Source organism: Lemur catta, chromosome 13 (genome assembly GCF_020740605.2).
Source record: "Lemur catta isolate mLemCat1 chromosome 13, mLemCat1.pri, whole genome shotgun sequence".
Classification (NCBI taxonomy): domain Eukaryota; kingdom Metazoa; phylum Chordata; class Mammalia; order Primates; family Lemuridae; genus Lemur; species Lemur catta.
Window position 1 is genome coordinate 4,872,253 of NC_059140.1, and position 13,845 is coordinate 4,886,097.

General features: G+C 37.8%; 1 protein-coding gene across 1 annotated transcript; it reads left to right on the plus strand.

Annotated features, from left to right (window-relative positions):
• The first annotated feature begins 1,660 nt into the window (after positions 1 to 1,660).
• On the plus strand, positions 1,661 to 13,642 carry LOC123648905 (zinc finger protein 43-like). Its single transcript, XM_045566828.1, has 5 exons — positions 1,661 to 1,778; positions 2,288 to 2,383; positions 10,837 to 11,163; positions 11,404 to 12,675; positions 12,748 to 13,642. Exons 1-5 carry the CDS (start codon positions 1,667 to 1,669, stop codon positions 13,491 to 13,493), a joined length of 2,553 nt encoding a protein of 850 aa, XP_045422784.1. The 5' UTR covers positions 1,661 to 1,666; the 3' UTR covers positions 13,494 to 13,642.
• Positions 13,643 to 13,845: the final 203 nt, after the last annotated feature.

Genomic DNA, 13,845 nt, shown 5'->3' on the forward strand with positions numbered 1-13,845 from the left:
TGCGGGGAGTTAGCTATGCTTCCCGCAAAGAGGTTTTTTCCTCCAAACAGTTCTCTCAGGCAGGGTTCATTGCAAAGGATGAAAAAATAGTAGGAAACAGAAATTAAAGTAAAATAATGATAATACACAGAGCCAAAGATATAGTTTAAAATGTATAGGTTTATGAAAATAGATATAAAGAGGGTGTCCTGATGGGTATATTTCTTCCCGCAAAAAAATATATCCAAGACTGAAACTCCACACAGGTATTTTATAGGGTAGATACAGGCTCCCATCACCAAGGGCAACGGGATTTACATACTAACAGGCAGTTTGGTTTAGGGTCAAAGTTTCCTAAAAGGCTACTGCAGATCCTTTAATTTACTCTATCTAGGGGAACAATGAGTTACAAAATCTTCTTGGGGCAAACTTCTAAGTTTTATGATATGGCTATTGCTTTAACAAAAAACAGAGACATCTTGGCTCTGGTGATTGTGTTCTTGGGGACAGAGATTATCTCAGAAGTCAACATGAGCTGTGCTTTGTGTGAATTACTTTAAGGGCATGGTTCCCTCTGGGCCTGACTTGGGCATTAGCATATCTATTTGATCAGCTCTCATCTCCAGGGGTCTTTGTCTGTCAGCTCTGGTAACCTTTTGGTTCTAGGTGAGGCCTGTCTTGTCTTTCAAAACAGGTGAGAACCATAGGCCCAGTTTACAGCTGTCTCTTTGAAGTGTAGCTATTACTGACCAAGGAGATGCCCTCCTGAGGAGAGGCAGCTTTTGAACTAACACATTTATTTTTTCTTTAAAGCAAAGCCTTATGTGACTTCTGAAATCAAATCTTGTCTCCAGAAATACAGGGGGCATTTCCATAACTCAATTTTCTTAGGCTCAACGATAAAGCATGGGAAATACATGTAGCTTGAGGTTTGCATAAAATTGATGTTTCCTCATGATTAGATTGAAATTATGATTTACTTTTTTTGGCCACTAACATCACAGCAATGATGTTGTGTCCACTTATGTGAATCAGCTGTGTAAACCATCACATTGAATCTGGAAGTTCCCCTTTGTCTTTAGATTCTTTTTCATACGGCTTGCTTTGGAAAAAAGCTCTCATCTTTATTTACTGGTCTGATAAACTGGGATAAACCCAGGCTCTACCACTTGGTGGATGTTTGTGAAAACATCCTCCTGGGCCAGAAACATTGGCATCACCCATGAGCTTGCTAGAGATTCAGGCTTCATCCCATATTTTCTGAATCAAAATCTGTATTTTAACCAGATCTTCAGTTCATTGTTGTACACATTAAAATTTGAGAGGTACGATCTAACACACCATGACTTTTCCATCAGAGAAATATACACAACTTAATCATGTATGATGTAAACAAAGCACTCAAAAATGTCCATGGCTGTTTGGGTGGCATTACTTTTATGCTGCATTATCTAAAAAACATAGTATCTGCACTGTTTTGTGGATGTTATACTGTCCTCTTTCCCCAGACTTACAGAATACATTAGAAAATATCTTTTTTATTAAAATTATCTTATGGGATAATTCCAGTCACTCGAAGTCAGAACCTGTTCTCTTTACTCTCTCATTTCACCAGCAGTAAAATTATCTCTCCCCATGGCTCCTTGGTAAGTATGTGTATTTTTTTTTCCAGGCACTGTTGACATTCATGGATGTGGCCGTAGAATTCTCTCTGGAGGAGTGGGAATGCCTGAACCTTGCTCAGCAGAATTTGTATAGGGATGTGATGTTAGAGAACTACACAAACCTGGTCTCTGTAGGTGAGGATAACTTCAATACACCATTCCCATTCCACACTAATAATTTCATATTTTTTGTAAATTATTTTCTGGGAGTTTCTGCTTTGCATGAATGAGTTTCTGATCCTTGTTTCCAAGAAAAACTTGGGGATTTTTGATATAGAAAAGAAAATATTCAAAGTATTTTATCTCTACATTATTCTCACCTCTTTTTGAGCTGCAAATCTGTATCTTTCACTCTACATACATTAGTAGTAATTGCAGAAATGTAGTGGCAGAAAATACTGTTGCCCATGCCTTGAAATGCAATTTCCACCACCAATTTTTGATTCCATAGTACTGGGTAGTGGAGCTAAGAACCCACAAATTTTAAGTGGTTTCTAAGTATTCTAAAGTTTGTCAGGAAAGAGTATTTGGGGATTATTTTTTTAGAATTTTCTACATGTTCTTTTTTCTCTACTGAGCACAGTACTAGATTGGTAATTGGAGAATCCCAGTAAGAGTCATGTGAATTTTTTCTAATGAAATAGGTCTTGCTGTCTCTAAACCAGACCTGATCACCTATCTGGAACAAAGAAATGAACCTTGGAAGGTGAGGAAATACATTGCAGTAGCCAAATACCCAGGTATGTGGGAGTGAATGAAGCAGATGGCACAGGGGAGAGAGGTCCAGAATTTAAGGAGGAAGCCAGACCTTAAAATGGGGTTTGGGAAACTGTGCTTCAATGAAAATGATTTCTAAGAAGCCTGGATTTCTTTCCCTTGGTCTCACATAAAGGCATGTCTTGTCTTTGTTTTTTAATTCCCTAAGCACTAATTCCCCGTCAGTGATCTTCCTTGAAGGTTACAGTGAGAACCAAAGTTCTGTTCGTGGCTTACAAGGGACAGCAGGATCTGAGTCCTGTTCTATTGCCTTTCAGGACATCTGTGTAATATCTGTGTATTTTTGAGGAAGTCTCTGTGAAACAATTTTTTCATTTTCCTTTTGCATCATATCTGAAATGTGTGAGTGAAGTTGTGACATTAGTACTTGGTTCAGGTATCCCAGGGACACCACAAACAGATGTGGTATGTTTTCTGCTTTGTGGTTTCTTACACTGTGGAGGTTTTAAATGTAATTTTACAGGAAATTCATACTCAGTAATTTATCAGAACTCTCTATAGGAAGTCAAACGTTATTTTACTTCAAAATTCTGTTTTTGTATCAACTATGATGAATAATTTAAACTCTATATGCCCAAATTCCTCAACTTTAATATAGCTTAAGGTATCTTTTTTCTACATGTCTTAAATACAGTATGTCTTTGGGAAGCTTAGAACGTTGCTGAGCATATATTAAGCTCTCACTATTTATTTTTTAATAACTGTCATTTTATAGTATCTTACTTAGTTTGAAGTTTACTGGAGCTGTCTCAGTTATACACACACACACACACACACACACATATGTGTGTGGATGTGTAACATTTTTTTACAAATAAAAGTTATATACAATTATTTGACATTTGTATACATTGTGAAATGATTGATAAAATCAAGTTAATGAATATACCTATCACCTCACAATCACCTTTTTTTTTTTGTATGAGAACACTTAACGTTTACTGTCTTGGCAAATTTCAGGATACAAGTTATTATTAATTATAGTCATGGTGCTATACATTAACTCTCCAAAGTGTATTCCTCAGATAACTAAAAGTTTGTGCCCTCTGAACATACATTTTCCCCACCACAGGCTCTGGAAACGACATTTGTATTCTCTACCTCAATCTTTTTAGCTTCTCTACATAAGTGAGATCACACAGTATTTGTCTTTCTGTGCCTGGCTTATTTCAGTTAGCATAATGTCCTTCAGGACCATCTGTGTTGATGAAATGGCTGAATAATATGTTTTGTGGCTAAATAATATTCAGTAGACCATATATATACTGTGTATGTATACCACATTTTCTTTATCCATTCAGAATTTTACAAACAGCTTGTTTTCATATCTTGTCAATTGTGAATAATATTGCAAAGAACATAGGAGTACAGATACTTCTTAAAGATACTGATTTTTTTTTTTTTGAAGTCTCACTCTGTTGCCTGGGCTAGAGTGCTGTGGCATCAGCCTAGCTCACAGCAACCTCAAACTCCTGGCCCAAGCCATCATCCTGCCTCAGCCTCCGGAGTAGCTGGGACTACAGGCACAAACAACGACGTCTAGCTAATTTTTTTCTATTTTTAGTTGCCCAGCTGATTTTTTCTATTTGTAGTAGAGATGGGGTCTTAGTCTTGCTCAGGCTGGTCTCGAACTCCTGAGCTCAAGCGATCCTCCCGATTTAGCCTCCCAGAGTGCTAGGATTATAGACATGAGCAACCACACCCAGTCAAAGATACTGATTTTATTTCTTTTGGTTATATACACAGAAGTGAGATTGCTGGATTGTATGGCAATTCTAATTTTTCATTTGAGTAGCACCTCCATACAGGTTTTCATAATGACTCCACCAATTTACAGCCCACCAACAGTATAAAGCATTTCTTTTTCTTCACATGCTTGTCAAAACTTGTTATCTACTCTTTGATATTAGCCATGCTAACATGTATAAAGTGGTATTAAGTGCCTAATGATTAGTGATGTTGAGCATCTTTTCATATACATATGGTCATTTATATCTTTGTTGGGAAAAGATCTTTTCAGTCTTTCTCCTATTTTTCAATTGGGTTATTATCATTATTACTGTTTTTGTCTCTTATCAGACATGTGGTTGCAACCATTTTCTCCCATCCTTTATATTTTCTTGTTTCATTGTCTTCTTTGCTGTACAAAAGCTTTTTTAGTTTAGTGCAGTCCACCTTATTTATATTTACTTTTGTTGTCACATGTTTGATGTATCCAAAAAATTCATTTCCAAGGTCATTATCAAGGAGGTTTTCCATATGTTTCTTTTATGATTTTTAAGGATTTGTGCTTTATATAAGTCTATATTTTGAATTAATGTTTGGGTATGGTATACAAGAAATGGTGTAACTATTTTTTTCTTATGAGTGTCCAGGTTTTCTAGCAGCAAGTATTGAAGTATTGATGAGACTATAGTTTCTGCACTATGTGCTCTGGGTGCCCCTGTCAAAGATGAGTTGACTTTGCATGCATGGATTTTTTTTCTGGGCTCTCTGTTTTGTTCCATTGGTTTTTGTGTCATTTTTTTTATGGATGTTCTAGTCTATTTTTATTAGTATAATATTGAAATTAGTTTGAAATCAGAAAGTATGAGGCCTCCAGCTTTGTTCTTCTTCCTCAGTATTATGTTGGCTACTGAAAATATATTGTAGTTCCATAAAAATTTTAAGATTGTGTTTTTTATTACTGTGAAAAAAATGCCATTGAAGTTTTGATAGGAGTCTATTGAATCTTTAGATGACATTGCATAATATGGAACTTTAACAGTATTTATTCTGCTAGTATATAAACCTGTGAAATCTTCACATTTATTTGTGTCTTCAATTTCTTTCATCACCAACTTATATTTTTCAGTGTAAATCTCTTTCTCATTTTTAGTTAAATTTATTGCTAAAATGTTTATTATTTTGATGCTACTCTCAGTGAGATTATTTTCTTTTTTATTAGGTAGTTTGTTACTGTATGAAAACACAAGTGACATTTGCATGTTAATTTAATATTCTGCTCATTTACTCAGTGCATTTTTTAGTTTAAACAGGTTTGTTTTGTACTCTTTAGGGTTGTCTATATATAAGATCATGTCATGTATAAACAGTGACTTCTCTTTTCTTTTCTATTTCATGGCTTTAAAAATTTTTTTTCTCAACATTTTTGCCAAAGACTTTCAATGTTATGATAAAATAGAAGGATTGAAAGTGTGTACAATACAGCCTTGCATTTGTGTGTGTACATTTGAAGGAGGAAATGTGTCATCTACTTTCCATAAACAAATTTCAGCAGGGAACGATCTTTCCTTTTTGGGTCCACAGCTCGATGGGTTCTCCTCTGGACTTGCAAAGAACAGGCGTTCTAACTGGCTTACAAGGCTGATCTGGGTCAGCTTTGATGCTTCCCTTTAGTGGGTCTGTTACTAGGAGCTTGGATAGTTTATATAGTTTTATATATAAAATATATCTCACACTCTAAGTGCATTTATAAGAGCTTTGGGATCCAGGATCCCAAATATAAAAACATTTTTTATATATATAAATTATAGGTTTCCAGTGAATGAAACTTTATATTACTATTTAGTGTCCTTCTTTGTCTTGTCACAGTTTTGACATAAAGTAGTGTGTTTTATGAAATAGGACAGTTTTTGACTCAATGTATTTTGCCTAATATGATTGTGACTCTCCTGCTCTCATTTGCTTAACCATTGCATGGAGTGTGTCTGCCACTTTCAGTCCATTTTTTTTTCATTAGATCTAATGTGAGTCTGTTGTAAAGAGAATATAGTTGGATCTTGCTTTTTGAATTTCCTTAAACCCCTTTACTCAATTTTTTTCTTTTGATTGGGAATTTTAGTCTATAAATATTTAAATAATTGTTTGAATGGGAAGGGCTTACTATTGCCATGTTACTAACTGTTTTCTTTGATTCTTGCAGACATTTTGTCCTTCTTTTCCTCATTTTCTGTCCTTTGTGTCTCATTGATTTTTGTAGTGACTTGCTTTGGTCCTTTCTTTTTTAAAAATGTATCTCTATAGGTATTCTATTGTGCTCACCATGTGGATTACATAAGAACTCTTATAGTTACAACAATATACTTTAAACTTTTAAGTAACAACTCTTGTTTACTTGAATGCAAAAATTCTTCTTCATTACATCTGCCTTAAAATTTATGTTATTGATGTATCTAATTGTGTCTTCTTATACTGTATATCCATTAACAGATGTTTCTTTTCTTTTCTGTCTTTTTTTTTTTTTGACAGAGAGTCTCATCCTGTTGCCTGCGCTAGAGTGCTGGGGTGTCAGCCTAGCTCACAGCAACCTCAAACTCCTGGGCTTAAGCAATCCTTCTGCGTCAGCCTCCCAAGCAGCTGGGACTACTGGCATGAGCCACCATGCCTGGCTAATTTTGTTCTCTCTATATTTTTAACTGTCCAGATCATTTCTTTCTATTTTTAGTAGAGACGGGGTCTCCCTCTCGCTCAGGCTGGTCTTGAACTCCTGACCTTGAGCGATCCTCCATCTCAGCCTCCCAGATTGCTAGGATTACAGGAGTGAGCCACTGCACCAAGCCTAACAGATGTTTCTGATCATTTTTGTGCTTTTATCTTATAAACTTTAAAGCATGATGAAAAGCATTTTCTGCACCATTATTCTAATACTGCAGAGCTTTATTTAGATGTACTTGCATCTCTTTCCCAGACAAGGTTTCTTTTATTTCAGAATATTAAGGGCATACAAATATTTTTGGTCACATGAATCACTTTTGTAACACTTGAGTCATGACTACAGGTGTGCCCATCACCCAAATATTGTTCATTGTACCCATCTGGCAGGTTTTTGTTTCTCTCCTTCTCCCCCCTGGCCCCTGCTTGATTTCTACCAAGTTTTACTTTCCTGTGTGCACGTGTGTGCTCATCAGTTAGTTCCAATTTAATAATGAGTACATGTGGTGTTTTTCCAAACTTGAGATACTTCACTTAGGATAATTGTTCCAAGTTACATGTAAATGATTGCAAAAGGCATTAATTGATCTTTTTCATGACGGAGTAGTATTCCATGGTATAAATATGCCACATTTTATTAATCCAATCATAAATAGATGGGCACTTGGGTTGATTCCACATCTTTGCTATTGTGAATTATGCTGAAAGAAGTATATGAGAGCAGGTGTCTTTTTGATAGAAAGACTTCTTTTTCTTTGGGTCGATACCTAGTAGTGGGATTGCTGGATCAAATGGTAGGTCCACTTTTAGTTCTTTGAGAATCTCCATACTGTTTTCCATAGAGGTTGTACTAATTTGCAGTCCCACCAACAGTACGTAAGGATTCCTTTATCTCTCCCCCTATGCCATCATCCCCTGCTCTCATGTGCAGTGTCTCTGCATGGATTATGAGAAGGTCCCCAATGAGCCAAGAGGTCTGCAGTGGAGGCGGGAGACCCCTCACAGTTCAAGCTGCCTGCAACCTTTATTCTTCTCCTAAAAAGCAATTCTGCTGTCTTCTCCTCTTCCCAGTAGTGTGAATTGTATTGGGACCCCTGGTTTAAGCTCTGAGGTGGGTGGTGCTTATAAGAGTCAGCTACACCTCGTTGGATTGAGTCAGTAGGTGATGTAGTGGGCTATATGGTCATTCTCCCTGTCAGTGGTTGATGCTTGTAGCAAAGAGGCAAGTGCAGAGGAGTTCTTTTGCTCCTGGAATAGTTTTCAGCCCCTTTGGAGAAGCATTTGACTATCCCAGACAGAGGGAGGGGCCTGCAGTCCCCAGGGGATTGCTTCCTCTCCAGCACAACAGAGAAAAATGGAAGAGTGAGGCTGGGTGGGGTTAGGTTGAGCAAGCCTGGAAGGCTCTGTAAAGTCTTGGCAGGGCTCAAAGTCCTATCCCAGGGCCTTGGGAAAAGCCACTGGGACAGGGGCCAAAAAGATCTATCAAAACTAAAAAGACTGCTTATGGGGGAGGGGCTGTCTGTAGTTTACCAACTGGCTCTTTGAGTGAGCTCCACCCCTCTCTCATTACCCCTGCCTGAGGGGCTCCCTCCAGTGTCTGTTTGCAAATGGCACAGAAACATGCTGCACTCAGCCATAGTGGACCACAGGCTGGGAACTTTATGTTGAGGGATCCATTTGAGTCTGACAGCGTGACTTTCCTGTGGGGGTACGGGCATTTCACCAGATTTCTGTGGCTCAAACCCCGACTGTACTCTCGCATCATTTCTTCCCATGTGGGCTCCCTTGCCTACCAAGTGAATCTCTCAAATCTCTCCATTGTGTCCCCTAGGAATTCACTCACGTCGTGGGGGCACAGGATCCAGCCTGTGTGTCTTGTTCACTGGCAAGTGTCTGCACAGAGTAGCACAGGCAGGGAACTCCCAGCCTGGGCACCCCTGGGTCCACCACAAGTCCCCAAAGGTAAAGGTGTGGAGAACACTGTAGGTGATGAGAGGTGGCTGCCCTCCCAGCTGCTTTGGGTGGGGAAGGGAGATAGAGAGCCAGGAATAGAGCCAGGATCCTTGCTTCTCCAGTCACCCTCCTTGGAAGGAAGCCTGCATGAAATATCTAAGCTCCAGAGGCACTCCTGTTCTCCACACGATTCAGTGGGTGCAGCAGTGCCTGTGTGCATAAATGTGGAAAAGCTCACATACAACTCAGTAGCCCACTGATTAGCAAAGGCGAGTAGGAAGGAAAAACGCAGTACTCCCTTATTCCTTCACTGGGCTCTGAGCCTCTTTGGGTTTGATTCTCACCAGTTTCTTCTCAGTCTTTTTCTTTTTGCTTTTTGATGTTTTGCTTCACAATTTCCCCCTGTGAAGTACACAGCCACCTCCTGCAAACTACACATCAGCTGTGCCCATTCCACCGGTTTCTATATCTAAAACATTTTCTTCCCTCTGGGGTGCTCCAGCAAGTGATGCCTTTAGTAGGCCCTATTGCCCTCTCTCCTCTTCAGTTAATTATTTTTATATAATTTTGTGTTATTTTCTAGCATCATTTTGTTTTCAATGAAAGGGGCTTCCTTTGGCACTTCTTGTAGGGCAGATCTGGTGCTGACAGACTCTTTCAGCATCTGGTTATGTTGATAAATCTTTATTTTTTTTTCTTTTAGGAAGATAGTTTTAGTAGATACAGTATTTCTCCTATGCAGTTTTTGTTCTTTACGCACTGTGACTATATAACCGAATTTCTTCTGCAGGGCACAGTTTCTGATGATAAATCCACTGGTTCTCTCATATAAGCAAGCTTATAGATGATACGTCACTCTTGTCTTGCAGCTTTTCAGATTCTGTTTTCTGTGACTTTCAAAGTTTTGCTTATAATGTCTTGTTATGGGTCTTTTTGTTCATCCTAGTTAAAGTGTGTTGAGCTTCTTGATTTCTTAGTTCTTTTTCTTACATTTTAGAATTGTTCAGTCATTTCTATTTGTGTTCTTGAGCTCCACAGTTTGTTTTCTTTTATACTTTTTGTTGCTGTTCTAATTTTCCTCTATTCACTTAGTTGTCTGTGTTTCCATTTCACTCATTGTGCACAATTCAGATGGGGCTTTTTAATTTTCTCAGGTAATTTGTATATCATTATTTCTTTATAGTTAATTTCTGACTATTTATTTTGTTTCTTTTATTGGGCTAGGATATCCTGATACGTTGTGTATGTTGCAATATTTGGTTTCTATTTGGGGACAAGTGAAAATTCATCTGTCACAATCTTAAAAAATTGCTTTGTCCTGGGAGATTCTGATATGAATTGCTTGGGCAACAGATTCTTGGAGCCTTCCAAATCTATTCTCAGGATGTTTATTCTGTGGAATTGTATGTTTATTTTCCAGGGGAAGTGATTTTTCCATGTTTTTTCTGAAGGCCCTGTAATCATTTGCTACACTTATGGTATGCCACTTGTACTGAAGTCTCTCTGCTGCTGTAACAGTCATTTACCTTTGTTTTCAGCAAACCCAGTCTACTTTCCAAAGCACAACACAATTACGTTCAGCATTCTGTGTTATGGGAGACACTAACCAGTCTCTGGAAAGGCGCCTTAAAGTCCAAATATATATGTGCCACAATTCTGTTTATTCTTTTGGGGAGAATCCAGGAGTTGATTTTTTAAACCCATATGAACCATGCTATATTAATATTAGGAAGGGTAATGGTAGGTAAATGTAACAAACTTTTCTTCCTCTTCTATGTGGCTTTTGGAAGTGTGCTATCCCAGGATGCTGCAAATATTTAATTGGTTTTAAAATTCACACAGAAGCAATTTGGTCAGTATATTGTTTATTAATGTTACATAGCCGTAAGTGTATTAGGGTCTGTGGTACTTTACTATGCTATCTTGATAATGTGCTTGCTAGAATTTTATATGTTATATTTGTAATAGATGTTCATCTAAGGTGGAAAAAAAAACAAGTGGGATAACTTGTTATTTTTATTTCTTTCAGCTATGTCTTCTCATTACACCCAAGAGTGTTTGCCAGGGAAAAGTGTGAAAGATTCATTCCAAAAAGTGCTACTGAGAAATTATGAAGGCTCTGGACTTCATAATTTAAGCTTAACGAAAGAGTGGGAAAGTGTGGGTGAGTGTAAGGAGCAGGAAGAATGTCATAATGAATGTAACCAGTTTTCAACAGCTAGCCATTGCAAAGTTGTCAAATGTAATAAATATTTGAATGTCTTCAGAAAATTATCAAAACGAAATAGACATAAGATAAGACATACTGTAAAGAAAATTTTCAAATGTGAAGAATGTGGAAAAGCCATTAACAAATGTTCACACTTTACTGAATATAAAAGAATTCATGCTAGAGAGAAACATTACAAATATTTAGAATGTGGCAAAGTCTTCAAATCTTGCTCAGGGCATTCTAATCATAAGTCAAGTCATGCTGGAGGGAACCCCTACAAATGTAAAGAATGTTGCAAAGCTTTTAAGCAGTCTTTATGCCTTAACATACATAAGAGAATTCATACTGGAGAGAAACCCTACAAATGTGAAGAATGTGGCAAAGCTTTTATCCAGCGTTCAAACCTGACCACACATAAGACAGTTCATACTGGAGAGAAACCCTACAAATATGAAGAATGTGGCAAAGGTTTTAACCGGTGTTCAATACTTACCAAACATAAGAGAATTCATGCTGGAGAGAAACCCTACAAATGTGAAGAATGTGACAGAACTTTTAACTGGTGGTCAACTGTGACCACGCATAAAAGAATTCATACTGGAGAGAAACCTTACAAATGTGAAAAATGTGGCAAAGCTTTTATCCAGCATTCAAACCTGACCAAACATAAGAGAATTCATACTGGAGAGAAACCCTACAAATGTGAAGAATGTGGCAAAGCCTTTAACCAGTGTTCATCACTTACCAATCATAAGAGTATTCATACTGGAGAGAAACCCTACAAATGTGAAGAATGTGGCAGAGCTTTTATCCACCGTTCAAGCCTGACCACACATAAGAGAATTCATACTGGAGAGAAACCCTACAAATGTGAAGAATGTGGCAAAGCTTTTATCCAGCATTCAAACCTGACCACACATAAGGCAATTCATACTGGAGAGAAACCCTACAAATGTGAAGAATGTGGCAAAGCTTTTATCCAGTGTTCAATCCTGACCAAACATAAGACAATTCATACTGAAAAGAAACCCTACAAATGTGAAGAATGTGGCAAAGCTTTTAAGTGGTCTTCATACCTTAACATACATAAGACAATTCATACTGGAGAGAAACCCTACAAATGTGAAGAATGTGGCAAAGCCTTTAACTGGTGTTCAGTACTTACCTATCATAAGAGAATTCATACTGGAGAAAAACCCTACAAATGTGAGGAATGTGGCAAAACTTTTAACCGGTGGTCAACCCTGACCACGCATAAAAGAATTCATACTGGAGAGAAACCTTACAAATGTGAAAACTGTGGCAAAGCTTTTATCCAGCATTCAACCCTGACCAAACATAAGACAATTCATACTGGAGAGAAACCCTACAAATGTGAAGAATGTGGCAAAACCTTTATCCAGCGTTCAGCCCTGACTATACATGAAACAATTCATACTGGAGAGAAACCCTACAAATGTGAAGAATGTGGCAAAGCCTTTAACCAGTGTTCATTACTTACCAAGCATAAGAGAATTCATACTGGAGAGAAACCCTACAAATGTGAAGAATGTGGCAGAGCTTTTATCCACTGTTCAAGCCTGACCACACATAAGAGAATTCATACTGGAGAGAAACCCTACAGATGTGAAGAATGTGGCAAAGCCTTTAACCGGTGTTCATTACTTACCAATCATAAGAGAATTCATACTGGAGAGAAACCCTACAAATGTGAAGAATGTGGCAGAGCTTTTATCCACCGTTCAAGCCTGACTACACATAAGACAGTTCATACTGGAGAGAAACCCTACAAATGTGAAGAGTGTGGCAAAGCTTTTAGCCAGCGTTCAAACCTGACCGCACATAGGACAATTCATACCACAGAGAAACCCTACAAGTGTGAAGAATGTGGCAAAGCCTTTAACTGGTGTTCAGTACTTACCAAACATAAGAGAATTCATACTGGAGAGAAACCCTACAAATGTGAAGAATGTGGCAAAGCTTTTAACAAATGTTCAACACTGACCACACATAGGACAATTCATACTGGAGAGAAACCCTACAAATGTGAAGAATGTGGCAAAGCCTTTAACCGGTGTTCATTACTTACCAATCATAAGAGAATTCATACTGGAGAGAAACCCTACAAATGTGAACAATGTGGCAGAGCTTTTATCCACCGTTCAAGCCTGACCACACATAAGAGAATTCATACTGGAGAGAAACCCTACAGATGTGAAGAATGTGGCAAAGCCTTTAACCGGTGTTCATTACTTACCAATCATAAGAGAATTCATACTGGAGAAAAACCCTACAAATGTGAAGAATGTGGCAGAGCTTTTATCCACCTTTCAAGCCTGACCGCACATAAGACAGTTCATACTGGAGAGAAACCCTACAAATGTGAAGAATGTGGCAAAGCTTTTAACCAGTATTCAACCCTGAGCAAACATAAAACAATTCATACTAGAGAGAAACCCTACAAATGTGAATGATGTGGCAAAGCCTTTACTCAATGCTCTTACCTTACTATACATGAGAGAATTCATAGCTGAGAAAAATCCTACAAATGTAAACAATGTGGCACATCCTTTAATAACTGTTCACATAGTACTTGACATGACAGGGTTCATACTAATTAAAAGCGGTATAAATGTAAAGACTGTTGAAACACCTTCCACAAAATAAAAGTCTTAGAGTGCACCATGGTATTGATACAGGTGAAAAAATTAAAAGTATAAGGACTGGTGCAATACATTTACTTATATCGCAGATCTTATTTATTGTACACAGAAGTCATACTGGAGGGTAAACCCCTAACAATTGCTTAAACTGCATTGAACTTCA